This window comes from Plecotus auritus (assembly GCF_963455305.1).
Source record: "Plecotus auritus genome assembly, chromosome: 5".
NCBI classification, from domain to species: domain Eukaryota; kingdom Metazoa; phylum Chordata; class Mammalia; order Chiroptera; family Vespertilionidae; genus Plecotus; species Plecotus auritus.
Window position 1 is genome coordinate 21,218,002 of NC_137776.1, and position 26,645 is coordinate 21,244,646.

At 40.3% G+C, this 26,645-nt stretch overlaps 1 protein-coding gene across 3 annotated transcripts; it reads right to left on the reverse strand.

The window, feature by feature from the left end:
* Nucleotides 1–1,231: 1,231 nt before the first annotated feature.
* Nucleotides 1,232–25,438, reverse strand: PECR (peroxisomal trans-2-enoyl-CoA reductase). 3 transcript variants are annotated; one of them, XM_080670819.1, is made up of 8 exons: nt 25,219–25,438; nt 16,412–16,545; nt 15,925–16,090; nt 12,844–12,925; nt 12,296–12,392; nt 10,372–10,464; nt 4,939–5,050; nt 1,232–1,758 (listed from the first exon to the last, which is right to left on the reverse strand). In XM_080670819.1, the coding sequence occupies exons 1-8, from the start codon at nt 25,340–25,342 to the stop codon at nt 1,673–1,675; spliced, it is 894 nt and encodes a 297-aa protein (XP_080526945.1). In that variant the 5' UTR covers nt 25,343–25,438; the 3' UTR covers nt 1,232–1,672. The 3 variants fall into 3 exon arrangements, with proteins under 3 accessions (XP_080526945.1, XP_080526944.1, XP_080526946.1); XM_080670818.1 differs by having other exon boundaries at nt 10,372–10,482; XM_080670820.1 differs by lacking the exon at nt 15,925–16,090 and having other exon boundaries at nt 10,372–10,482; nt 25,219–25,364.
* Nucleotides 25,439–26,645: the final 1,207 nt, after the last annotated feature.

Genomic DNA, 26,645 nt, shown 5'->3' on the forward strand with positions numbered 1-26,645 from the left:
GCTCAAGGACTTCCCATCGGCCTGGTTGACCCTTTCCTGGACTGTGTCCTGGTCTGAAATTCTTCCTTCACAGTTGTCAGAACTTCATTACAGCCATATTCAGGGGAAGCCCTGTGATGCAGTGGAGGGAAAATCTTTCTAATAAGCAATCTGTAGGCAGTGCAACCTGTATTCACGCTGGAAAGAAAAATAGCCCTAAGTGAGCATATATACAGATGGCCCACAGCCATGTGGTTTAGCCAGCACATGAAAGAAAAGGGACAGGTAAGTTGGAAATGAGGAGGCCTGGGCCAGAAGCATGTGGACAAAACACTGAGGAGTGGGCACAAAGTGCTATTTTTGTCTCACGCATTCATACCCCCAGAAGAGGCACAGAACACCAAGGAGACCAGATGACTCAATCAGTTGGTGTTCCCTAGCCTCCACCGCCTGCCACCACAGAACTGGCCTATGGGCACAAGAGTGAAGGAAAACTGCAAACAGGCCCAACATCATGGGCTCCCCCTTAAGCAAACCCTATGCAGTTGGAGCTGCCTCTAAATGTGCACCCTGTCCATGTAGAGACCAACGCTGAGCCCCGAAGTGGCACTGTTCCTTAAGGAAAGTGACAGGCTGCTTGACGCCAAGGCCCCAAGTGGGCCAGTGATAGATTCATTGCTTCTCAGCTCTGTCACAATGGATCTGAGTGGGCCCTTTAGTTTGTCTTTGCCAGCTGACACTGAGCTTTGTCAGGAGAGGGCGATGGAGAGACACTGTAGGAGGTGAAGGCTTTCCTCTCCAGACTCCAGTCACAGGCCTTGGTGGTGGTGTAGGGCAGCCAGCAGCAGCAGAGTCTCTGGCACCTCCCTCAGGTAGTTGTGCAGCAGAGCCTTTGATGTGACACCTCCCATGAAGTTTCCCCTGGCACCCTAGATGGTGGATATTCTCGGGCAAGTTCCAGAGGGCAGATTTCCAGCAAGTTCCACCAGCAGAACACCACAGTGACTGCCCAGCCATCAAGTTACCCAGCCATCAAGTGGGCAAGCCCGTGCCCTCCCAACGAGGTTTGGATGTCAGCTGGGAGGTGGGGTGGGGGGAGTAGGGTTCTTCATCTCAGTCCCAATAAATTAGGAGTTGTTCCTGGTAACTGCTAATTCCATGTTCTTTAAAGTCCTCTTTACTTCCTACTAGCCAATCTTTTGCGTTAAGAAGGTTTATAGAAATTCGACTTCATGAAAACAAACCACACATTGATAGTTACCATAAAGCTTTATTGGTCCAAAAGTGTTTGCCAGGTAAAATGAGTCATTATATAACTCCAGTTGTTGGAATCACAGTGGTGTAGCAATTTAGATTTATTACAATTAAACATTTTAGGAGATCATGATATCTCTATTATTAATTAGAAAGTATTCCACTCCTCAAAAAACTTTCCTAGAATTGAAAGTATAATCATAAAGTATGTTAATTTCCATTCTTAATTTTTTTTTAAAAGAGTACAGATTAAATGGTATTAGCTGGGACTTAAAAATGCATTTATTTCAGGAATCGTTTTGCGTAGCCAAAATTGAAAACATTAAAAAAACACAAAGTGATTTTTCTATACAAATTACATGCTCCTATAAATTACAAAAATGCATTCTTAAGATGATAAGGCATTTGGGGACGAAAGTCACCTCCTTCTTTCTTTAGTTTAGAGATTGGCTTTACGCTGTAAAGACTCTTTCATCCTTTTGACAACAGAAAGGTCTCCTGTTCCCTCCGGCCAGTTGTCATGATCTGTTAAGTAAGTGGAAAACCTCATGTCACTTGCAAATCTATTAACCTTACAAGTCCTCCCAGTTTCCACCAAACCCTCTTGTTATTTTCCCTGGTTCACCCCTTTTCTCAGAAAGAAAAAAGAAATTATTAGGACAAGTAGCACAGGTTTTGAGAAAATCCTGGGTTTGAGTCCCAGCTCTGCCACTTACTAGCTTTTCAGAATTGGGAGAAGTTACTCTTTCAGAACCTCGGTTTTCTCATCTATTAAAGGGGATAACCACATCTATCTTTTCAAGTTGTGAGAATTAAATGTGACATCCTATGTACAGCACTTGGCATACTGGAGACATTCAATAAATATTACTTCCTTAATAATGTTGATTTTAAAACAACCTGCTTTCTTTGTACCAGGCACATCTAGTTGCCTCCCCAGCATCCAATCCCTCATCTACTCTTTCTAATAGCCTGTTTATGCCAGGAGCCAATTTCAGCATGTCATAATTACAAGAGTTTTATCAAAAGGTTGATGAAACTTGGGGGCTCAACAAGGGCTGAGTCACATATGTGATTACCTGCTGGAACTTCAGGAAGGCACTTCCACCAAACCTGAATAGGATGATTGTCTGCTGCCACACAACTCAGGGCTTCTTAATCTACATGTTATTGCCTCCTGTTGGCCAAACACCTGAACAGCTGTAGGCTATTCCCCAATCTGACAATGCTTCTGTAAACCCTACCCTTTGAAGTATATTATCTCCACCTTGCATTAAGACAAATTGTGTTACTAAAAAGCACGGTGTCCTGAGTCAAGGAAAAGGCCTTGAGCTCCTTTAGCTGAAGCTCCTCTGACCCCCAATGCCTTTCAAAAATATCTTTCGTCTTTGGACTCCTTATTAAATCTACGCACAGCCTTTCTCCAGATTGCTGAACCCTTCGTAATGCTGGGACAAGAACCCTGGCATGTTTACACTTACAATTCCAAGAGATTCTGCAGAAGTGACCACACTTACACCACTGACTGATGACTGACTGATTTAAGTCAACCAATGCACTCCATTCCCCTGACCGTGTTATTGGTTGCGGATGGTCATTTGCATAAACTGGTCCAAACCAGAGTCGATCTCAGAATTTTGTTAGAAATGTTGAAAGTCATTCCCCTCCGCGCTTTCTCTCTGTCCAAATGGATGTGAAAAAAAAAAAGCATGAAGCTATAGGAGCAGCAGGCAGCCATCCTGCAACCAGGGGAGTTAGTCTTAAAGACAACATCATAGAAGCAAAAACATTAAGTAAGAGGGGGGGGGAAATGTCCTAGGCGAGTTCACTGAGCTGCTGAGACACGTCTCACCTGCTTCTCAGTTATTCAAGGCAACAAATTCTTTTTTTGGCTCAAGCAAGCTTGAGTTGCACCTGAAAGCATCCTATCTGACCCAGGGCTTTAAGTGAACATTATCTAACTTGATCCTCCCAACAGCTTACAAATTAATACTATAAGTGAACCACCTGATGGAAGTAGAGGCTTACAGAAATTAATTTTCCCAAGGTCATGTAGCTAATAAGGATATAGCCAGCTTTCCATCACAGGCATTCTCACCAGGGCTGGCAATCGTAAAGAAAACACTACAAGGAGAGGTTAAGTATTCCTACTCATAATCTGGGGGAGTATATTCTTTAAAAATAGATGTGACTGCTTTCCTTAAACACCTAAAAAAATGGCTCAGCCTGTGTGGCTCAGTGGTTGAGCGTGGACCTATGAACCAGGAGGTCACAGTTGGATTCCTGGTCAGGACACATGCCCGGGTTGCAGGCTTGATCCCCATGGGGGCATGCAGGATATAGCTGATCAATGAGTCTCTCTCATCATTGATGTTTCTGTCTCTCTCATCCTCTCCCTTCCTCCCTGAAAACAACAAAAAATATATTCTTTTAAACCCTAAAAAATGTTTTTGTAATGATAAAAACAGTGTTAGAATTACAAAAGAAAATCATTACACTAGAGGCCTGGAGAAGCAGCCACCTGGAGTTCTTTCCCTTTATAAAGGAAAAACAGTGCAATTCACCTTCACAAATACTACTGACTCAACTCTGGTGAGGGAAGTGGAAGATTCTCTCCCACTCTTGCTACTTTAAATACTATCAGAAAACAATACTGCATACCATGTAGGCATTTCCCTGTTCATAACTGAGACCCTAAAAACCAAAGTATCTTATGTCCATCACCATTGATGCTATTTGTAAAGAAATATATATGGAAGGGGAAAATAATAAGTAATATTACAGTTCCATACTAATCATTATCAATGCAAAGGTCTTTACCCTTCATCAGACTGTTAGCACATGAAAAAGTCGGTTGAACCTGGGTCCCTGATATGAAACTCAAAGACAGATGCATTACATCAACCACATTTTAATTTGCTAGCAGCCACTTAGTCAACTATCTTGAGCAACAGTTTCAATACATTTGAATTTTATATTTTCTCTATGTTTTGGGAGTGATTAGCTTGATTGTGCCTTTTAATTTCTAAAAATTTGTTTTGTCATTTGCAAAATTAGGATATTGGACTGATTTTTTTTAGGACCCTTTCAATCCCAATGTTCTCTGATCTAGTCATGAGACACACACACACACACACACACACACACATATTTGCGTGTAATATCTACATTTCGTTGAGCCTTACAAAACTACTGTTTTAGACATCAAAAATGAATACAGTAAATTCATATGGTTTCATTTAATATATATCCCAAAGATAGTGTAAAACATCACCATAACCCCTCTCCACCTAACATGTCTGATTCTTCTGCTCAGATATACAAGCCACTTACTGGAGGAATTAAGAGGAATTCGATCTAAAAAATAATATGGCAACTTCTCCCCTTTTTTCTATCTCTTCCCTAAACATATATACTCATATTGAGAATATTTTTCAAGGTTCAAATTCTACCAACTTACACACACACCAAAAAAAAAAAAAAAAAAACACCCTTTAAAAATATATATAAAGCTAAATTCTATAAATAAAAATATATATTTTTGTGATGAGGAATATTTCCTTTAAAAATCATATAATGAATATAAACAAGTTGCACATTTTGATGTGCTAAAGAGAAAACTCCCATCTCTTAAGTAACTACTTAAGACATGTTGAAAATATGAACACGAAAAGGGTAGTGATTACTCATCGCTTGACTGCTCACCTGGTACATCAAACATGTGAATATATAGAGACTGGCCCCCATCCACGGCCACCAACTGTCCGGTGATGAAGGAAGCTGCTGGAGATAGCAGGAAGCATACCAAGGGGGAGATCTGGAAATGGAAGCACACACATGCTCACAGAAAAGCTGATGGGTCTCCTCTTTGCCTGCTTCCCAATCCTGACTAAACGCATCTCAGAGCACACTACTACAACATGAATTCCAAGGTGTATGTGCACCATAAGTGGGCATAACATAGACAGCGGCATTTTTTTATTTGAGCATCATGCAAATCAGGAAAGAGAATAAGGTGAAGACAGCAAGATAGGACAGAGCCTTTGATGGCATCAAATAAGCTACACAACGTGAAGATGGCAAAGTAAACACAGGACTCAATTTGGGCTCCTTTCCATTTCAAACAACTCAGCTCCTTCTACGCCTTTCATTGCCCACCACAACCATACTTCTCATCACTCCCAAGTGCCTTTTATATTTGTGTCCCTGAAATAGTCCATGTGCCTTTGAACAATGACATGGCACATACACAGGTTATGGGCTGGATCTGCAGTAGGGGGAATTCAGGAGGTGGTCATTCACTGTTTCTATTTCTCCTCTCCTTTCCTCTCCAAAATCAATAAAAACATTTTTAATTAAAAAATAATGAAATAAAATAAAAACTGCCACTTTTTGAATAGTAAAGAAGAATATTCACAATTATCTGAAAATGCTAATATTAATAAATGTGCCTCTGTTTCCAACTGTCCATGTGTAAGAAGCCAGATTTTCTTCATATGCTTTAATCAAAACAATGTATTGCAACAGATTGGATGCAGAGGCAGATATGAAAGTCCAGCTGTATTCTAGTAAACCATACTTTAAAAATATTTGTATAAATGTAAAAAAAAATGTATTCTTTTGTTTTTGAAAATAGAGCTATTTTTCATTAAAAATAATACTGCTGCCCAGTTGGAGTGACTCAGTGGTTGAATGTCGACCTGCGGACTGAACGCAAATTGAAGAAAACACCAGAGCAGGATCCCTTTTTGTTAAAAAAAAAAAAAAAAAAAAAGTCTATAAACATGGATATTTTTGTGTGTACATAGTAAATTTCTGGAAATATATACATCAAACTGATAATGAAAGGTAGTTCTAGGAATTAAAACACATTTTCTTCAAGAATGTTATGGTTTTGCTGTTATATTTAGCACTTCAATATATCTAAAAGTTATTTTGTATGTATGTGATGTGAGAGAGGGGGTCTAATTTATTTCTAAATGAACAACACATTGCTGCAAACCTTTTGCTGAATGATCTATTCTTTCCCCATAGATCTGAAATGCCGCTTTTATCCTACAAACTCCCATAGATACATGTTACTGATACAAGAGTCCATTAAATTCCACTAATTTTAACCTATTCCAGTACCAGCACCAGATGTTGTAAATAAGTAATGCATTAGAGTATGTTTTGATGTCAGCAAGATCAAATCCCCCCATTATTCTTTTTCAACATATTTTTGGCTTTTTTTGCATAAACATTTTTCTAAACAAACTTCAGAATCAGTGTATTAAATTCCAAAAATATATTAAATTTATACATTAATTTAGAAAAACTTGATTTCAATAACATTGATTCTCTCCATTGAGGAAGATGACATGTCTCTCTATTCTGGTGTTTAGTATTAAAATGTTTTTTGTTCAGAGCTAAGTAGACTCCAGGTATTCTAGTTTTTATTATTATTATGGAAATGATAACTTTATTTTCATTACATTTTAAGATTGATATAGCTAACATTTACAAAAACTATTAATTTTTTCATACTTAAATCTGACCACCTTACAAAAGTTGTGTATGGAATGTCATATAGTCATAATAGTGTGACTTGCTTAGGGTCCTGCCATGTGATAATATAACGTAGCTGGAAAAGTCAATGAAATAATAAAAACACGCTCTTCTTAATTCACACTGCATTTGCTCCTGAATAAAGACTGCTGTGAGCGCCGTGGCCGGTTTGGCTCAGTGGATAGAGTGTCGGCCTGCGAACTGAAAGGTCCCAGGTTTGATTCTGGTCAAGGATACATGCCCAGGTTGTGAGCTCAATCCCTAGTGTGGAGTGTGCAGGAGGCAGCCCATCAGTGATTCTCTCTCATCATTGATGTTTCTCTCTCTCTCTCTCCCTCTCCCTTCCTCTCTGAAATCAATAAAAATATATGTTAAAAAAACAACACACTGCTGTGAGCATTCCAAGTTATAGTGGGGAAGGGGATGCAATAAGAATAGGGCAACAGCAAACCAAGATGGTGGCATTGGTAAGCACCCAAACTGCTGCCTCGCACAGCAATTTCAAAACTACAACTAAAAGACAGAACGGACATCATTCAGAACCACAGGAAGGCTGGCTGAGTGGAAATTCTACAACTAGAAGGAAAGAGGAAAGCTCACGAAGAATCAGAGGAGCGGCAAAGGGCTGAGGTACAGAAACGCGTGCGGAGAGGAAGGGCGACTGAGAGTGCCTGGCTGACTTTCTCTGGCAGGAGGGGGAAGGAAGCCCCCGACTGCATTGAAACCCAGTTCCGGGCGAAACCCCATGGACCCAGGCTCATACAGGGAGAGTGTGGACTATCAGGTAGAGAGAAAGGCACACGGAAACTCGGAGACCCAGGGGAGCTGCGGCGGGTCTGTAGGCACGCCCACACGAGTGCTCACAGAGAAAGCTGAATGCAGAGGTTGCCGCAGGCATTCCCTAGCGAAGGGAGTCGGAAGCTCCTGATTGCACTGAACCCCAGTTCCAGGAGAGCCCCTAGGGACCCACGCTCTTACAGGGGGAATATGGAAATCTGGACTATCAGGCTGAAACTCAGGGGAGTTGCCGAAGGCAGAGGTCTGGGGGCATGCTTGCAAGGGCAAGGCTGACGTGAAGGCAAGACTGTCTGCTCTGCCCTGAGAATCCGCCCCATCCAAGCTGAGCACAGAGACTTTTGCAATTTTGCAAGTGTAATCCTATAAGGCTGTCTCCAGCACTGAACTTCTCCCAGTGTAGACACAGCTGATCCTCACAGCCAACTGACCTGGAGGTCTATTCCTCCCAGTGATACCAACAGCAATGAAAACTTAACTACAACAAGGTTGTACACACAGTCCACAAAGGGGTGCACCAAGAGTGTCCACCTCAGGTTAACTGGGGAGGCCGACCCACTGGGCCATATAGGACACCTAGCACACAAAGCTACCCTACCAACGCAGGGAAGCAGTGAAAATGCGAAGGCAAAGAAACAGGTGACAAACGAAAGAAATGGAGGAAAACAAACGACTTGATATAGAATTCAAAACCACAGTTATAAGGCTTTTTGAGAATATCCTAGAAAAGGCCGATAAATTTAGCGAGACCCTCGAGGATATGAAAAAGGACCAACTAGAAAGTAAACATACACTGACTGAAATAAAAAATGTTATACAGAGACCCAACAGCAGACTAGAGAAGGGGTCCTCAAACTTTTGAAACAGGGGGCCAGTTCACTGTCCCTCAAACTGTCGGAGGGCCAGACTATAGTTTAAAAAAAAAAAACGATGAACAAATTCCTATGCGCACTGCGGGCCCGGGGAGAGTCGGCTGCTAAGCAGGACAGGCAGCAGCACCCGGCGGGCCAGAAAAATGTCCTCGGTGGGCCGCATGTGGCCCACGGGCTGTACTTTGAGGACCCCTGGACTAGAGGAACACAAGAATCAAGTCAAAGATTTAAAAAACAAAGAAGGAAAAAACACTCAACCGGAAAAGCAAAAACAAAAAGAATCCAAAAAGTTGAAGATATTGTAAGAAGCCCCTGGGACAACTTCAAGCATACCAACATCCGAATTATGGGGGTGCCAGAAGAAGACAGAGAGCAAGATACTGAAAACCTATTTGAAAAAATAATGACTGAAAATTTCCCCTACCTGGTGAAAGAAATAGACTTACAAGTCCAGGAAGCGCACAGAACTCCAAACAAGAGGAATCCAAAGAGGACCACACCAAGACACATCATAATTAAAATGCCAAGGGCAAAAGACAAAGAGAGAATATTAAAAGCAGCAAGAGAAAAACAGTTAATTACCTACAAGGGAGCACCCATACGATTGTCAGCGGATTTCTCAACAGAAACTATGCAGGCCAGATGGGAGTGGCAAGAAATATTCAAAGTGATGAACAGCAAGAACCTAAACCAAGATTACTCTACCTAGCAAAGCTATCATTCAGAATGGAAGGTCACACAAAGAGCTTCACAGATAAGAAAAAGCTAAAGGAGTTCATCACCACGAAACCAACATTATATGAAATGCTGAAAGGTATTCTTTAAGAAGAGGAAGAAGGAAAAAGTAAAGAGAAAAATTATGAACAACAAATACATATCAACAAATGAACCTAAAAATCAAGTGAATTAAAAATCTGAGGAACAAAATAAACTGGTGACTATAATAGAATCAGGGGCATAGAAAGGGAGTGAACTGATCATTCTCAGGGGGAAAGGGGATGGGGGGTGCAGGACGAGACTGGACAAAATTCGTACACCTATGGATGAGGACAGTGTGGGGGAGGTAAGGCAGAGGGTGGGGTGAGAACCGGGTGGAGGGGACCTATGGGGGAGAAAAGGAGAAACAATTGTAATAATCTGAACAATAAAGATTTATTAAATTAAAAAAAAAGAATAGAGAAACAGTTGTCTAATAATAATTCACCTCACTAGCTATAGATAAGTCGTTTTCTTACAGATCCTGGGAAACTGGAGGATGAAACAAGGCTGTAAAAAGAGAAGATGCCTCCGTGGGTCCATTACTCAGAAAAGAAATGCATTTTGAGAACAGACCAAGGACAGGACACGCTTTGATTTGGTTGCTGTGCCTGGACCCTGACCCCCTCCGGGAGTTTATCTCAGGAACTGACCATTCTCAAGTCCCAGGAACAGGCTGAGCTATGTGTAACATCATAGAAAATTGGCCACCTTGTTATCGGACTTGGAGCTCCTGAAGGCCGGACTGCAGATTCTACCCATCCCTTTCCACGTTACACTTGTAGCGTGCAGCTGCACGTAGCTATCTTCTCCCTCGTGTGTACACATCAGCCAACTGGTGAGGGGGTCAGAGCAGATTTTTGAGGATGACCTGCCCCTTTCCCATACAGCCAGCATTATTGGCATAAACGCTCATATCTCATTCAACCCTGTCTCTGCTTAATTGGCTCAAGGAGTGACAGGTAGCCCGGACCGCTTGGTTGTCCGGTTACAAAAGCACAACCAGGATATTCCCCCAGATCCAGAAAGTTCCAGGGAAATGATTTGGTGGCAGTGGGAACTATCATCTCTAACAGCCCACCACACTATGTAAAAAGATACCAAAATGTTACTAAGTTCCAAAGTATGAAATAAAGTCATCCTAATCAGTGTTAGAAATATATCATACCTCCTCAGGAACTCCAAGTCTTTTAGCTGGAATTTTCTGATAGGCCCTTTCAAATAAGTCTTTTGCCAAATCACCATAGTTGTCATAAGCAGTCTGGGAATAAATGATTCCCTATGTTTATATATAAAATAAAAACAAAATAAAGTACATACGATTAAATTTTAATTGTAAAGACATCAAGACAGTCTATCAACCAATACCAAAAATTAAGTGGCTTAAGCGTAATAGAAAAGATGACAATGCTAATATTGAGAAAATTTAATAGTGGTTGACTACTATAAATGAATTATTTGAATGCTCATTTTGTGACCTCTCCTTCCTTAATAACCAGTTAAGCCCTGGATTTTTTTTCATAAAAGACTTGGTTTCTGAATGATAATTATATGAGCAGATAACTGGGCTCTTAACTGGGACAAAACATGAGACAGAGGAGTCTATTTTATCTTCCACTGGGCTTCTCTGTTTCACAACACAAGACTGGGCCATGGTTATGCGAGACTTAGAAAATGCCATATTGACATGGTTTTTCACCTAAAGTAAAATCACAAATAAAGCATGTGAATCTAATATAAAGAAACGAAAAATGTAATTGTTCAAGAATTCTTCAATATAGCTTTCATGGATTTATAAAGCCAAGAAAAGTACTCAAAACCTGTATAACACAGGATACAGCTATTTGTTACTGGCTCAAAACTACATCAGAGATTATAGGGAGGAGGAGAGGAACAGGAGGTGTAAAAGATGAGGAAATTGCGTGGTATTACTCCAAATGATAGGGGGATGATATCCTGGTTTCCCATTAAACAATTTAGAACCTTTTGATTAAAGAGGATGACATCTTCTAGAAGTATTAAGTTTTAGACCTTAAACCTAAAAATGTCTCAGGAGGAAAAACATGACTTCAATAAGGTGTTTATTACACTAACAATCCACTAAAGGTTTTCAAGAAATGTACTTGTGGAGGCCAGTAATGTAAGGTACTGAATTAAGAATGGAACTAATATTTAATTCATTTTGTAAATATTTGCATGTAATTTGAGTAAGGTAAGGTCAGCTATGAAGGACAAAAGGGAAATGAAGTTTCTGGCTAGCAGCCTGCAATTTGTTAAATAGGAGATTTTCTACTAACGTCAACAAGTCAGTTCATGCTTAGTTCCCACTAAGTAGCATGGACAACAATATCTATAGGTAGTATAAAGATGGAGTTACAGATAATATCCACAGATATTACAGAGTTTCAGATTGAGGAACGATTCCTATATTTTAGCAATGACCAGGAAACATCACAGAGAAGTGCATTTGAGCTGACTTTTACAGGATGAGTGAAATGTTTCATTTAATGTCTCAGTACATGGCCAACGTGTAATACTCAAGGAAGCTTAAGCTATATCTTACTTCATACAAAAATGATAGTTTTTAAAGTTGAACATATTGTGATTTTCCCCACATCCCTTACATTAGGTTTCAGATAAATTTTCTCTTTACTTCTAGTTGCTCTTTATCTGGGAGTTTCTTCCTAAAACTTTGACTTTAAGTTTCTCTCTCTCTCTTAATAAAAGATTAATAATAAACCAAGGAATAACAAAACAATCCAGAAAAATTCATTCTTTAAAGTAGCGATTTTTCAACCTTCACAGTGCATTTGACTTTCTTGGGGGGTTTTTAAAAATACTGACGCTATGATTCCACAATTCCGAGCCAAGCTTATATAATACAATTTTTAATAATTTCACAGATAATTCTAATATACAGCCAGGATTGAGAATCATTGGCTTAATTTAACCTTAACAATCTAATCAAAGAATATACACATCCATTTTCAAAAGCCAATCTTTTCTAGTATACAGACAGCGACAAATCCCTCTATCAACAACATAAATGGAATCAGAAGAGCACAATTTGTTCATATAGAACAATTACCTACAGGGGCAACACAGTTGATCCTTACTCCACTGCTGGCCCATTCCAAAGCCAAGGTTTTGGTGAGGTTGTATACACCTTCTCTGGCAGCTCCACTATGCCTTTAAAAGACAAAAATATAAACACTATAATTGGCTTTTGTTGGATGTTTCTCTCATTAACTAAACCTACAGGTGTGTCAATGGCCTGTCAGAACCCCACAAGAACACTCTTGTCATGAAACTGTGTGTTGGATCTGTCTGAACAATGGGAAAGAATTGGGTCCTCCCATATTAGAGCCAAACCACAGCTGTCTGATTGTCAAATCTCACTGTGTAGGCCCACATAACATTCCCCCAATTCAAAGGGACTTAAGAGGAATATTGAAAAATTTTTTATTATGAAGAAATACAAATTGGTAATTTGAGGGTTACAAGTGTACTTGTTACGAGTCTTTTTGGCGTGCACACAGTAAAATTTTACTGATTACGATTTCAGTGATAGTTTTGTTTGTTTTACTTTGGCTATTTCTGAACCTTTGACACATAGGGAAAAATATATAAAAATGCTTACGCAAATCCCGGATATCCATTTTTAGTAAGCATAATGATATTAACAATGGATCCTCCATGTTCTCTCATCCAAGAGCTGTAAACTGAAGGAAACAGACAGATGACCATCATATCAAACAGTGTGCTGACCCTTCTCTGGTCCCCTGTTCCAGCATGCTGCTTTTGTGGTATGTTTTAAATCCATATTTATATGTATTTTCTTCTTTAAGCCTGGCTGAGGTACAATTTACACATCATAAAAGCCATCTACTTTATGTGTACAATTTAATAATTTTTAAAAAATATACAGAGTTGCCCTGGCCAGTGTGGCTCAGTTGGTTGGAGTGTCATCCTGTGCACCAAAAGGTTGCTGGTTCCATAGTGGTCAGGGCACATGCCCAGGTTGCGGGATCATTCCTTGGTAGAGAGTGTGCAGGAGTCAGCACATCGACGTTCCACTCTTACATTGATGTTCCTCTTTCTCTCTCCCTCTCCCTTCCTCTCTCTCTACAAATCAATAAAATCCTTTAAAAATATATGCAGAGTTGTGCAACTATCAACACAATACAGTTTTAGAACATTTCCATCACCCCAAAAAGTTCCTCTGTGCCCATTTGCAGCCAAATGCATCCCTGGGCAAATACTCATTCATTTTCTGTTTCTGTAGATTCCACTCTTTTGTATATTTCACATCAATGGAATCACACAATATGTGGTCTTTTACGTCTGCCTTCTTAGAATAATGTTTGTGAGGTTCATCCACATTGTAACACATATTATGAGCTCCTTTTTTTGTTGAATAGTACTCCATTGTATGGACACGCGATATTTTATTCATCCATTCACCAGTTGATGAACATTTGGATTATTTCAACTTTGGGGTGATTTATGTAGACACATGCTTTTGTTCCTCTCAGGTTAAGGGTAAAATCGCATTCATATGGTAACTCTATGTTTAGCTTTCCAGGGAACTGCCAAACTTTTTCAGTGTCTTCACTATGTTATATTCCTACCAGAAATGCATGAGGACGGCAGTTCCTCCACATTATTATTGTCTGACTTGCTGATTACAGCCATTCTAGTGGAAATGAGGTGGTAGCTCACTGAGGTTTTGATTTCCATGTCCTTAGTGACCAATTGTGCTGAGCATCTCTAATGCGCTTATTAGCTTTTCATAAATCTTTTTTGGTAAAATATCTACTCCAATCTTTTTTTCCACTTTTTAATTGGGGTGCTTTCTTATTATCAAATTATAAAAGTTCTCCATATATTCTAGTTACAAGTTCTTTATCAGATAAGTGATTTGGAAAATATTCTCCCAGTATGTGGCTTATCTTTTCACATTCTTAAAGGTGTCTTTTGAAGCATAAACATGTTTAATTTCAAGTCTAGTTTATCAATTTTATATTTTATGGATATATGGGAATATTGGTGGTGCTTCCCAGGAATCTTTGCCTAACCTAAGATCAGAAAGATTTTCTCCTTTGTTTACTTCTAAAAGTTTCAGAATTTTACTTTTTGCACGATCCATTTTGGACTATTAGTTAACTTTTATTTATAGTGTGAGGTAAGGGTCTTTTTGTATGTGGAGATCCAACTGTCCCAGTACCATTTGTTGAAAAGACTATCATTTCCCCCATAGAATTGTTGGCACCTTTGACAAAAATCAACTGATCACAGATATAGTTTTATTTCTGGACTCTCAATACTTTTCCACTTATCTACACATCTATCCTTATGCCAGTCCCATGGTGTTTTAAAATCAAGAAATAAAAGTCCTCCAAATTTCTTCTTTTGTAAAATTGTTTTGGCTAATCTGGGTCCGTTGCATTACCATATACAGTATACTTTGATTCTTTTTTCTTTGTTTCCCTTACACAAGAACATATATCAGAAAAAAATATGGCTAAGAGAAATGTCAGAGATTTTACTGCCTGTGTTTAATTCTAGGAGTCTTATGGTTTTGAGCCATACATACAACTCTTTAATCCACTTAAGAGTTTATTCTTGTATATGGTTATCTAGTTTGATTTTTTTGCTTGCAGCTGTCCAATTTTCCCAACATAATTTATTGTATAGACTATCTTTACCCCATTGTATGTTCCTGCCTCCTTTGTCATATACTAACTGTCCATATACGTATGGGTTTATTTCTGGGCTCTCTATTCTGTTCCATTGATCTATGTGTCTCTTTTTATACTAGTACCATGCGATTTTGATTACTATAGACTTGTAGTATAGTTTGATATCAGGTAGAATAAAACCTCCAACTTTGCTCTCTTTTTATCAAGATCACTGTGTCCATTAGGGGTCTTTTGTGGGTCCACATAAATTTTATTTTTTTAATATATTTTTATTGATTTCAGAGAGGAAAGGAGAGGGAGAGAGAAATAGAAACATCAGTGATGACAGAGAATCATTGGTCAGCTGCCTCCTGCATGCCCCCTACAGGGGTTCAAGCCTACAACCTGGGCATGTGCCCTTGACTGGAATTGAACCTGGGACCCTTCAGTCCACAGGCCGACGCTCTATCCACTGAGCGAAACCCATCAGGGCTCCACATAAATTTTGGATTATAATTCTGTGAAATATGCTATTGGTATTTTGATAGAAATTACATTAAATCTATAGATTGCTGTGGGTAGTACAGACATTTTAATGATTGAAACATAACCTGTAATCCAAAGACAATGCCATGCTAATTAATTGTTAGTCGAAAGAATGTGGACTCTGTCTGGTATTCTTCCCAAGGACCTTACTGAATTAACAGGTCCTTATAACAGATTTATTTCTTAAAAACAAAGTAAGTGTTAGAGTTTTCTTTAATTTTATAAACAACTCTGTAGTTATCTCTTTGTACAGATCCTTAATAATTTTCTCATGGTAAATTCACAAAATTATAAGATCAAAAGATATCCATATTTTATAAATACTGCCAAATTACTAGCCAGAAATGTAGCAATTTACAGTCCTGTGTGTGAGTAAATCAGGGCAGGGAATGTTGATAACGAGCTTTCTGAGCCCCTAACAGTTTCTCTGTCAGGATTCTCTATGATCTTTAAACAAAGACACCTTGAATTTTGGGGTTAGTGATCACACTTGCCTGCTTTGCACATATAGAAGGTGCCTGTCAGGTTGGTTTCAATCACAGCATGCCATCCCTTTGCACTGATGTGGTCAGCAGGAGATGTGAACTGGCCTCCTCCATTGTTTACCAAGAAATCGATCTTACCATAAGTATCTAAGGTGGATTTGACCAAATTATTTACCTAAAGAAAAACATTAAAAGTAAACTGGTTAATGACCTAATTTGCTACTTGGATGGATGGTTTACTCCAGGAGAGCTTACAATCTCTACAGCACAATGTCCACAGATCATAAAGCTAGATGTATAATTTTGCTTCCCTTCCTCTCTCCTTCTCCTGAGGCAACTTACTCAATGGACCATTAGCAAAGAACCTCCTTCGCAGGCTCTGCTTCTCCTGAACCTCAACTGAGGCAGGTAACATGAGAAAACCTGAAGCACAATCAAGTGTAGGAACCACTGCTATAGATGAAAAAATGAATAAAAATGAACATAGTTGCAATACCTCCTCTTCCTTACGGATGTCGCATTTTATGGGAGTGACTTGAGACTGGTGGGTGAGAGGCAGGGTGGTCTTCAGTTCGTCTGCAGTAGATTTTAATACATCAAACTTACGGGATGAAATAACCACATTACAACCTGAGGAAAAAAACAGCCAAAGGACAAGTAAATATGCTTTCATTGGTTGGCAAAATCCCACAAATAATCATGTTTACCAAATATTTCATGTGTTCCCATAAAAACAATGAATTGGGACTTCTGCTTCTGGTCAAGATGGAGTAACAGGAACTGGATTACTATCAAATCAATGAACATATCCTTAGGTGAGGATGAAAAAACAAACAAACACTCCCATCTGTAACTCTTCCTAAATCCATATTAAGAAATTGAGCATCTTTAAAAAAAAAACAACAACAAAGAAAACACAAAACACAGCAACAACAAAACAACAATAACTCAGGATACTAAAGTGATTAACGCCTGACTTTGTCCAAGGCCTCAGAAAAGACAAGCAGTGAGCCTTGGCTGGTTATCCCAGTGGATAGAGCATCGGCCTGCATACCAAAGGGTCCTGGGTTTGATTCTGGTCAAGGGCACGTACCTGGGTTGTAGGATCCTCCCTGGCCTGGGCCCTGGTAGGGGCCTTGTGCAGGAGGCAACCAATCGATGTGTTTCTCTCACATTGCTGTTTCTATCTTTCCCTCTTTCTTCCACTCACCCTAAAAATCAATGGAAAAATATCCTCAGGTGAGGATTAACAAAAAACAAACAACAAAAGACATAGAGTGAAAATATAAGTAGGATTTTTCACATGAATTATCAAATTAAACATTTTCTAAATTAACACTGCCTATTATCTGAGCCCCAAATGAATTCAGCAAAGTTATGCAATACAAGTAGGGCTCTACTGAAACACAATTTTTTTTAACTGATATAGCTTGTACCACATACAAACGGTAACCCACTCCACCATTCTTTTGACATTGTTTCTGTAAATGATGACTTGTAAATTCACAGGTAGCTGCTGATAAACTGCCTGTTTGCTTCAAGGATTCTAGGAGCTAACTCAAAGGAAGCTAAGTCCAGGCTTCAGGCATTTTGGCTCCAGATTTGCTTACCTTCCAGATCATCACTTGACGGGCTCCAAGACCATTATTGGAGCAGACTGTGCCAACTGGCACATAGCACTTTCAAAGAGACCCCACAACCCCTCTGGTCACGTTGGTTCTGCCTTCCCCTTCGCTGTCCATAAAAACCACTGCCTGCACTGAGATGCTAAAATAGTATTTGTGATGAGAGTCCTCCATCTTCACAAGATGCCGGATCTTGAATAAACCTGCTTTCCTTCCATCAGCACCTGTCTCTAGAGCAGGGGTGGGCAAACTTTTTGACTCCAGGGCCACAATGGGTTCTTAAACTGGACCGGAGGGCCGGAACAAAAGCATGGATGGAGTGTTTGTGTGAACTAATACAAATTCAAAGTAAGGAGAGGAGGGGAGAGCAAGAGAACCGGATAGAACAGCCGGATCCAGCCCGCGGGCTGTAGTTTGTCCAAGGCTGCTCTAGAGTATTGGCTTTCAAGCAGCAGGCAGCCAAACCTGGGTTCAGTATTAAAACTTGAACTAGTGTGCAAAGGTATTACAACAAAAAACAAAACAAAACTGCAATTCTGGGCAGAACACTAGAAATCCAAATTTCCATTAAAGGAATGCTTAAGTAAATTATTGAACACCCATTCTATGGAATACGACATAACTTTGAAAAGAATGAGATACTACCATATGTACTAGCCTGGAATGAAAAATGTTACAGAGCAGTAAAAATACTGTGGTCCCAGTTTTGAAAGTAACATAATATACATGTGTGTGTATATGTGGGCATTTGGGTGGATTCACAGCAAATCTCCAAGGAGATTTAGAATAAGAGCAAAATGGGGAAACTAATTTTCTTCTTTTATATACTTCAATACTACTTGAATTTATTACAGTGTACTCATGTTATCTTATAATAAACTAGAAATGCATTAAATATAATTCTTCTCCAAATCCTACACTAAATAATTTGAATAAACATTTTATTTTTGTTTATATGAGTAGCTAGAGAAATCCAGAAAGCTAAACTTGTTTAGATATAAGACAGAGAACTAACTTGCAGATAAGGAGTTATTTCTACATCAGGCATTTGCTTTCCTTCTTGGGCTGACACTGATTCCTTTCAATCTTCAAATCAAAGTATGACATTTATTAAGCACTTTCTAGGTCCCTGGTGTTAGTAATAGCTTTGCTGTAAACCCCACAGGCTTTTGTTTGTTTCTTTGTTTTATAATGTAAATTTAAGCTTTGATTTTCAAGGCATCCAATTCAAAGAAGGCTATGTCAAATAAATACAGTGCCAGCCACAGGACTAGATAAAGAGCCAGGTCACCTCCCCTCACTCAGGCTCCTCTGTATTAGAGATCTTGGTTGATTTCAATAACTGACTATTTGAGCCACTTGCTATTTTCATCTCCTGCTTTTTATATTCCAACTCTAATGTGTGTTTTTTTCAATCCTCACCTGAGGACGTCCTTATTGAAGAGAGGGGAGGAAGAGAGAGAGAGAGAGAGAGAGAGAGAGAGAGAGAGAGAGAGAGAGAGAGAGAGAGAGAGGTCAGAGAAATATCCATTGATTGCCTACCATACACTCCCTGACTAGGAATCAAAATTGCAACCCGGGTATGTGTCCTGACCTGGGATTAAACCCACAATCTTTCAGTGTACAAAAGGGCACTGCAACCAACTGAGCCATACTGGCCAGGGGCCAGCTCTTACGTTTCAAATTATCAATGAAGAGTGAGCCAATGAAACCTAGGTCCCCACTCCTGACCCCAATAAAAGCAGAACCCCAAGCACTTGTGCCCCATCCCCCTCCCTCCAGTGGTGCCCTCACTGTGTGGCCCCAGGTATGCTGTGTCATTTCCAGGTCCTGTAAGGAATATAAGTTTCTTTTTTCAACATTTCCTGATGGTTATTACTAAAGGGTGTCTTATAATCATAACGAGAACCATAAAGGTGGTCCAACCTCAACATTGGTTATTGATAGGTTGACCATAACAAGCCTAGTCAGTGGAGCAAGAAAAGGTGCTGTCTTGCCTCATGAATTTTTATTTCAGTTTTACCCACTGTACCTAATGTCTGCTGTGGTTACAGAAAGAGAATGATTAACTCAAGAGCAAAGAGAAGGAACTGACTTGAATTCAACTTAAATGATCTCAGTATTCCTTGATGGAATCAGGATTCCCTGTCTAATAGCATCTGTGAAACAAAGAGGTTCCAATCCTGTTCATTATATCCTACTCTGGAGAGGTAGTACTTTGGCATCCTTTTGGGAAAAGGAACAGTCAGGATCATTAGGATGTGTAAGACAAAACAGCAATCAGTATTTTAAAAGCATGTCTAAAAATTCAACTTGTAATTCACACCAAAATATAGTAGCCTTCTCCCTGGAAACAGAATTGGCTAGCATTTATTTGCCCAATTGGGGCTTATAACAATTTTCGGGAAATAGCATTATTAATTCCGGCATTAAAAAAAATAAAGCTTAAAAAAGTCACAATAAAAATTATTTGTATATAATTTCAATGAAGGAAATCCATTTCCAATACAATATAACATTATATATACAGGTGTTTTTTTAAGGATACAAAATACTTTTAGGGAGGCACTCATCTCTTTTTTTTGTTTCGTTTTGTTTTTTTGTTTTTGTTTTTGTTTTAATTTTTTATTAACGTATTATATGTATACATATCTTACCATTGCCCCCCCACCCCACTCCCATACATGCCCTCACCCCCCAATGTTTTGCATCCGTTGGTTACTCTTATATGCATGCATATAAGTCCTTCAGATGATCTCTTATTTCCCCCACCTCTCCCTAACCTTCCCGCTGTAATTTGACAGTCTGTTTGATGCTTTACTGCCTCTGTATCTATCTTTTTGTTCATCAGTTTATACTGTTTTTCATTATCCCCAAATGAGTGAGATCATGTGGTATTTTTCTTTCACTGACTGGCTTATTTCACTTAGCATAATGTTCTCTAATTCCATCCAGGTGCCTACAAATGGTAGTAATTCCTTCCTTTTTATGACAGCATAGTATTCCATTGTGTAGATGTACCATAGTTTTCTGATCCAGTCATCTGCTGACGGGCACCTAGGCTGTTTCCAAATCTTAGCTATTGCAAATTGGGCTGCTATGAACATAGGGGTGCATATATCCTTTCTGATTGGTGTTTCTAGTTTCTTAGGATATATTCCTAGGAGTGGGATTACTGGGTCAAATGGGAGTTCCATTTTCAGTTTTTTGAGGAAACTCCATACTGTTCTCCACAGTGGCTGCACCAGTCTGCATTCCCACCAGCAGTGCACGAGGGTTCCTTTTTCTCCGCATCCTCACCAACACTTGTTGTTTGTTGATTTGTTGATGATAGCCATTCTGACAGGTGTGAGATGGTATCAAATTGTCGTTTTGATTTGCATCTCTCGGATAATTAGTGACTTTGAGCATGTTTTCATGTGACTCTTGGCCTTCCTTCTGTCTTCTTTCGAAAAGATTCTATTTAGGTCCGTTGCCCATTTTTTTATTGGATCATTTATCTTCCTTTTATTAAGTTGTATAAGCTGCCTATAGATGTTGGAGATTAAACCTTTATCAGTGATAACATTTGCAAATACGTTCTCCCATACAGTGGGATTTCTTGTTGTTTTGTTGATGGTTTCTTTTGCTGTGCAAAAGCTTTTTAATTTGATGTAGTCCCATTTGTTTATTTTCTCTTTGGCTTCCTTTGCCCTAGGGGCAGTATCAGTGAAGAAGTTCTTTCTGCATATGTCTGAGATTTTGCTGCCTGTGGATTCCTCTAGTATTTTTATGGTTTCCCGTCTTATATTTAAGTCCTGTATCCATTTTGAGTTTATTTTTGTGTATGGTGTAAGTTGGTGATCTAGTTTCATTTTTTTTGCATGTATCTGTCCAATTTTCCCAACACCATTTATTCAAGAGACTGTCTTGACTCCATTGTATGTTCATGCCTCCTTTGTCAAATATTAATTGCGCATAGTGGTTTGGGTCGTTATCTGGATTCTCTATTCTATTCCATTGATCTTATGTCTGTTCTTGTGCCAGTACCAGGCTGTTTTAAGGACAGTGGCTTTGTAATACAGCTTGAAATCTGGTATTGAGATCCCTCCTACTTTATTCTTCTTTCTCAGGATTGCTGTGGCTATTAGGGGTCTTTTTTTATTCCAGATGAATTTTTGGAGAGTTCTTTCTAGGTCTGCGAAATATGCCGTTGGTATTTTAATGGGGAGTGCATTGAATCTATAGATTGCTTTGGGTAGTATGAACATTTTAATGATGTTGATTCTACCAATCCATGAACATGGTATGTTCTTCCATCTGTTTACATCTTCCTCTACCTCTTTTTTCAGTGTCCTATAGTTTTCTGGGCACTCATCTCTTTCACTGGAATTTCAAAAGGATCCATGGGGCCTCCAAAAGATTATAAGAGATCATTGTCCCATTATTTCATCCTGCTCTAATAAAAATCAAGCCTGCCAATGCAAATATATTGTTTGGCCAATGCAAAGTTACCAAGCAGGAGACTTCAAATATATGAACACCCACAAACGGTCTGCAAGGTTGAGCCAGGATCTGGCAAATCTTTGGTGAAGCCTGCAGGGTATGTGATGTCCACATGAAATGATGACTGATTCTATTTCCCTGTGAATATTCCTGATATAGGGTTTGATGTTGTGAGTGGAGTAGGCAGCAAAGGCAATGATGCTACACTAGGGCCACAAAAGAAATATTAATTTCCCATTAAAGAGATAAATATTTTCATGTTTTCTGAGTTTCAATTTTAGTTTATACTATGTGACAGGCATTAGAAACACAATAGTAAGCAAAGACAGTTTACATGTTCATAAAACATTTTTAAATGAAGACAGTTTGCCTTGGCTGGGTTACTCAGTTGGTTGGAGCATCGTCAAGTGCACCAAAAGCTTTTGGGTTCAATTACCGGTCAAGGCACATACCTAGGTTGCAGGATCAATCCCTGGTTGGGCCATGTATGGGAGTCAGCTGATTAATGTTTTCCACATCTATGTTTTTCTCTCTCTCTCTTCCCTACCTCCTCTCTCTCTAAAAAAATCAATAAGCATATCCTTTGGCAAGGATTAAAAAAAGATGACAATTTAATCCCCCATAATTCAAATTATTTCCAGAAAAAAATAGTTGCTGTTAACAATGCTGTAAATTTCCAGTCTTTTTTGGCATATATACTATATTTTCTCATTAACAAATTGGAATATTTTGTTTTGAATCCTGCTTTTTTTTTTTCCAAATAGAAGATATGCATTTCTCTACATAAAGTCTTCAATAGCAAGATGTTTAAATAGCAACATACAATAGTATTTCATTATTTTATCATTTCTTTTATAATGAATATTTAGGTTATTACCAATGTTTCCCTACTCACCACTACTTCCTCATACATAAATCTATGCTTGTGTCTGATAATTTTCTTAAGGTAATTCCCTAAGAGAGAAGTTACCAGATCATACAGCATGAATATTATTAAAGCTTCTAGATTCTTTTTTTCAAATTGCACTTTAGGAGGCTTCTAATCATTTACATTCTTGCCACCCTTTTCACTCCATCATTTTCTTTTCTTCAATGTTTAAAAATTTTGTTAAAAACAATGTGATCTTATTATTTTGCATTTTATTGCCAATAAAGTTGATTGTTTCTCATGTACTTCTTGCCTATTTATAGTTCTTCATGGCTGGACCGGGGACCTGGTCATGATGGTCTGCCCAGGGAGGGCTGGTAGTGTGTGAGTTCGTGACTTCGTGGAGGAAAGATTTCACAATATGAGTCCAAGTGACTATGAGGGTACATTTATTAAAGCTGGAAACAGTGAAACAATGAAGGACTTAGGGTAGAAGCAGCAGCAGGAGAGCCCAGGCTGGGCTGCCCTAGCTCACTGGAAAGAGGAGAAAAGGGGGCCTTGGAGACAAGTTCAGGGGGTTAGCCTGGGAGGTGTTGCCGCTATCCATTGCTCCCCTGGTTGCAAGTCTCATGGGGGCACTTAAAGTTAGAATGGGGGAAGAAGAGGAGGAAGGGAATGGCATGGACATGCTCCTCTGAGGGAGAGCTCACCCTGGGTCCTTTCTCTTGAGTGGTTTTTTTTTTCTTAATTAATCCTCACCTGAAGATATTTTTCCATTGATTTTTAGAGAGAGTGGAAGGGAGGTGAAGAGATAGATAGAGAAACATCGATGTAAGAGAGACACAGGGATTGGTTGCCTCCTGCATGCACCCCGACCAAGGCCCATGCTCTATCCACTGAGCCAAACCAGCTAGGGTTGTCTTGAGGCTTTTATCTCTCTTTCCGGTGGGAGTCATAGGGGAGGCCTCAGGGGAGGGTTTCAGCAGAATAGTCATTAGTTTTCCAGGTGTGTTCTTTTAGGGTCCTGGTCTCTACTGATTGGTCAGTGCCAGGGCAGGGGGTGCTCAGTAGTTGCTCCTGGTCCTGGCATTGCCCAGCTGGTTTTGCTGCTTTTCCTGGCCTGGGGATGCAATACAACTGAGGCCTAGATGTTATCTCTAAGGAGGTGACTTTCTGTATCAGGCTGTAAATTGCTCAGCCAGTTTTTCAGCTATCTGTCTCAATTTCCCCATTCTACTGGCAAAGGAAATGTTGACTCAGTTTTGAATTCCTTTTATTCCAGAAAATTCCAGACTCTCTTTCTTCACAAGGAACACTTGAAGTTTCTTTTAAGGATAATTTTATGAAGATGTAATTTCATGTGGTTTGTGACTGGGTTGCACCGGTGGCTTCATGAAGCTCTGCCTGGGCGGGTCAGTGTGCCCCTGGCTGCACCACAGGCCGGGTGGTGGCTTCCCCCCATCCTGCTCCATTTGGTTCACCTGGTCCATATCATTAGCCAATTTTTCTAGCAGTGTGTTTGATCTTTTCCTTACGTATTTGTGAGAGCTCTTTGTATCATACATTTGTTGTATATTGTAAACATTTTTCTTCATGTGCCTTTAATATTTCCTTACATTGTTTTTTAATTCAATGACGATTTACATTTTTATGTGGATAGATTTATCAATTTTCTCCTTCGAGGTTTCCCTTGCTTCCTTGTTCATGTGCTGATAAAGTCCTCCCTTTAGCCCTAGCTTATTTGGCTCAGTGAATAGAGCTTCTAAAGAGTCCTAGGTTCCATCCCAGTCAAGGGCACCTACCTATGTTGCAGGCTAGATACCCAACCCTGGTTGGGGCTCGTGCAGGAGGCAGACACTCCATGTGTCTCTCTCACCTCGATGTTTCTCTGTCTCTCCCCCTCCCTTCCACTCTCTCTAACATTTCCCAGGGCGAAAAATTTCCTTGAGTGAGAATGAGCAAAAATTTAAAAAAAAATTTTTTTAAGTCCTCCCTTCACTCCTTACAGTAAATGTTATGAAAGCTCATACGATGGGAGCCTCTCAATGTTACATACTTTTCAAGTTAAATGAAGTCCTCCTGTGTCCTAACCCCTCAGGAGGCAGTCTATAGACAAGGATTCGTTTTCCATGATTAACACATGTTTCCACAGGTCTCCTTATTCCCTACTTGGGACCCAGAGCAGTTTCAATTTCTCCCACATCAGTACCTCTTTGTTTTGCAACTCCACACTTTCGCAACCCGACCTAGCGCCCCTTGCCAGCCTGAGGCATCTCCAGGGAACCTTCGCTCCGGGTCCCCTGGCGCCGGGTCCTACTCACGTACCCAGCTGCAGGAGCTCGGTCGCGATGGCCTTTCCGATGCCCGTGCCCCCGCCGGTGACGATAGCCACTTGGTTCTGCAGCAAGCCGGCCGCCAGGCAGCTCTTGCCCTTAGCCCACACTGCCATGACTGCGGAGCCTCTGAGTGCTTCCAGGGAAGGCCAGTTTGGGTTGATGAGTTCCCTGGACCTTGGACTTGGGCAGGGCTAAAAGCCCACGTGACTGCCAGGGCCCCGCCCCGTCCCGCCCGCCGTCGCCGCAGCTGCGGAAAGACCACCCCCAGGCGGCGACTTCCCCAAAGCCGCCTCTTCTGACTGTCTCTGCCCCGGGCAGGCGGAGGTAAGACGTCTCGTTTGTGTTTGTTTCTTTTTTGTTTTACATTTCGATGCCATGGGAGGTGTTGGCGGGGGTGGCAGAAGGGAAGCAGACAAAAGGCGGGAGTGTGCTGTATTTTGAAAAATTCAATTCTCAGTGCTATAGCTCTCACGGTTAATTAAAATTAAATCTCCAGGGCATCTGGGCAAAGAGAGGCTGCAGCTTGGCCCCAGGTGCTGTGTGCGGCTGGCTGGGAAGAAAAGGGGCTGGCCCAGCTGAGAGGAAGAAATCCGCTTCCAGATCCTGTCATCCTCCAGAAAGGACCCCTGGGAGGGTAGTAGCGGTGCTGGGAGGAGAGCCCTTGTGCAATTATCCGCAGACGCAAGAAAATGATTTAAAAAATTAACTCGAGCCCATCTCCACCTCATTTCCCCCTCGTGAATGAAAGGAAGAAGCAACCTTTACCAGATTCGAGATCTGATCCATTTCAGCCAGGCTGCATAAACCCATGAGTCCTTGAAGGGTGCATGCTTGCTGCAAGAACGCATCCTAGGTGTGTGTTTGAGAGCCTGTCCTCCAGCTCATTCCTTATGCAGGGGAGCGAGCCTGCTGAGGATGGGGGAAATTTCTCATCCGTGTTTGGGTGTCCAGTCAAAGTGATTCATTATTCAGATTCTCCTTCTTATTGTTCACCTGGCATGGTTCAGTCAACCCACCAGAGTGAGATCACACTTGGACTGGACTGGTGAGACTTTTCCTAAGAACTTGGCAGATGCAGGGGTTGTGTCAGGTGCTGTGGTCTTAACAATCCAGGCAGGATACAAACCAATACCATTATTCTTTGGTTGGTGCCAGCACCTAATCACAAAGCAAACCGGAAATGATTGAGAGTGCACTCAGACATCTTCCTTCCTCTTCCTCCATCCCCGGCCCTTCTCTGACCTCCTTTAAGACACACTTGCCCCTCAATCTTTGTTGCTGACAGATTCCAATCTACGCTCAGTACCAAAGGGAAGAAAGCTCTTCCTCTTTGCATTTGCTAGATAGTTTACCTAGGAGTCACATCTACTGTAAAGTCAGGTATGTGGTTATGACCACATTTTTAGGAATGACACT

What these genes read in the sequence shown, in the direction of transcription:
- PECR (XM_080670818.1), bottom strand. Translation starts at nt 25,342, where the DNA reads ATGGCAGTGTGGGCTAAGGGCAAGAGCTGCCTGGCGGCCGGCTTGCTG. An exon ending in GACCGAGCTCCTGCAGCTGG is followed by an intron (nt 16,546 to 25,218) that starts GTACGTGAGTAG and finishes TTTTTTCCTCAG; the next exon opens with GTTGTAATGTGGTTATTTCA. An exon ending in ACATCCGTAAGGAAGAGGAG is followed by an intron (nt 16,091 to 16,411) that starts GTATTGCAACTA and finishes GTTTTTCTTTAG; the next exon opens with GTAAATAATTTGGTCAAATC.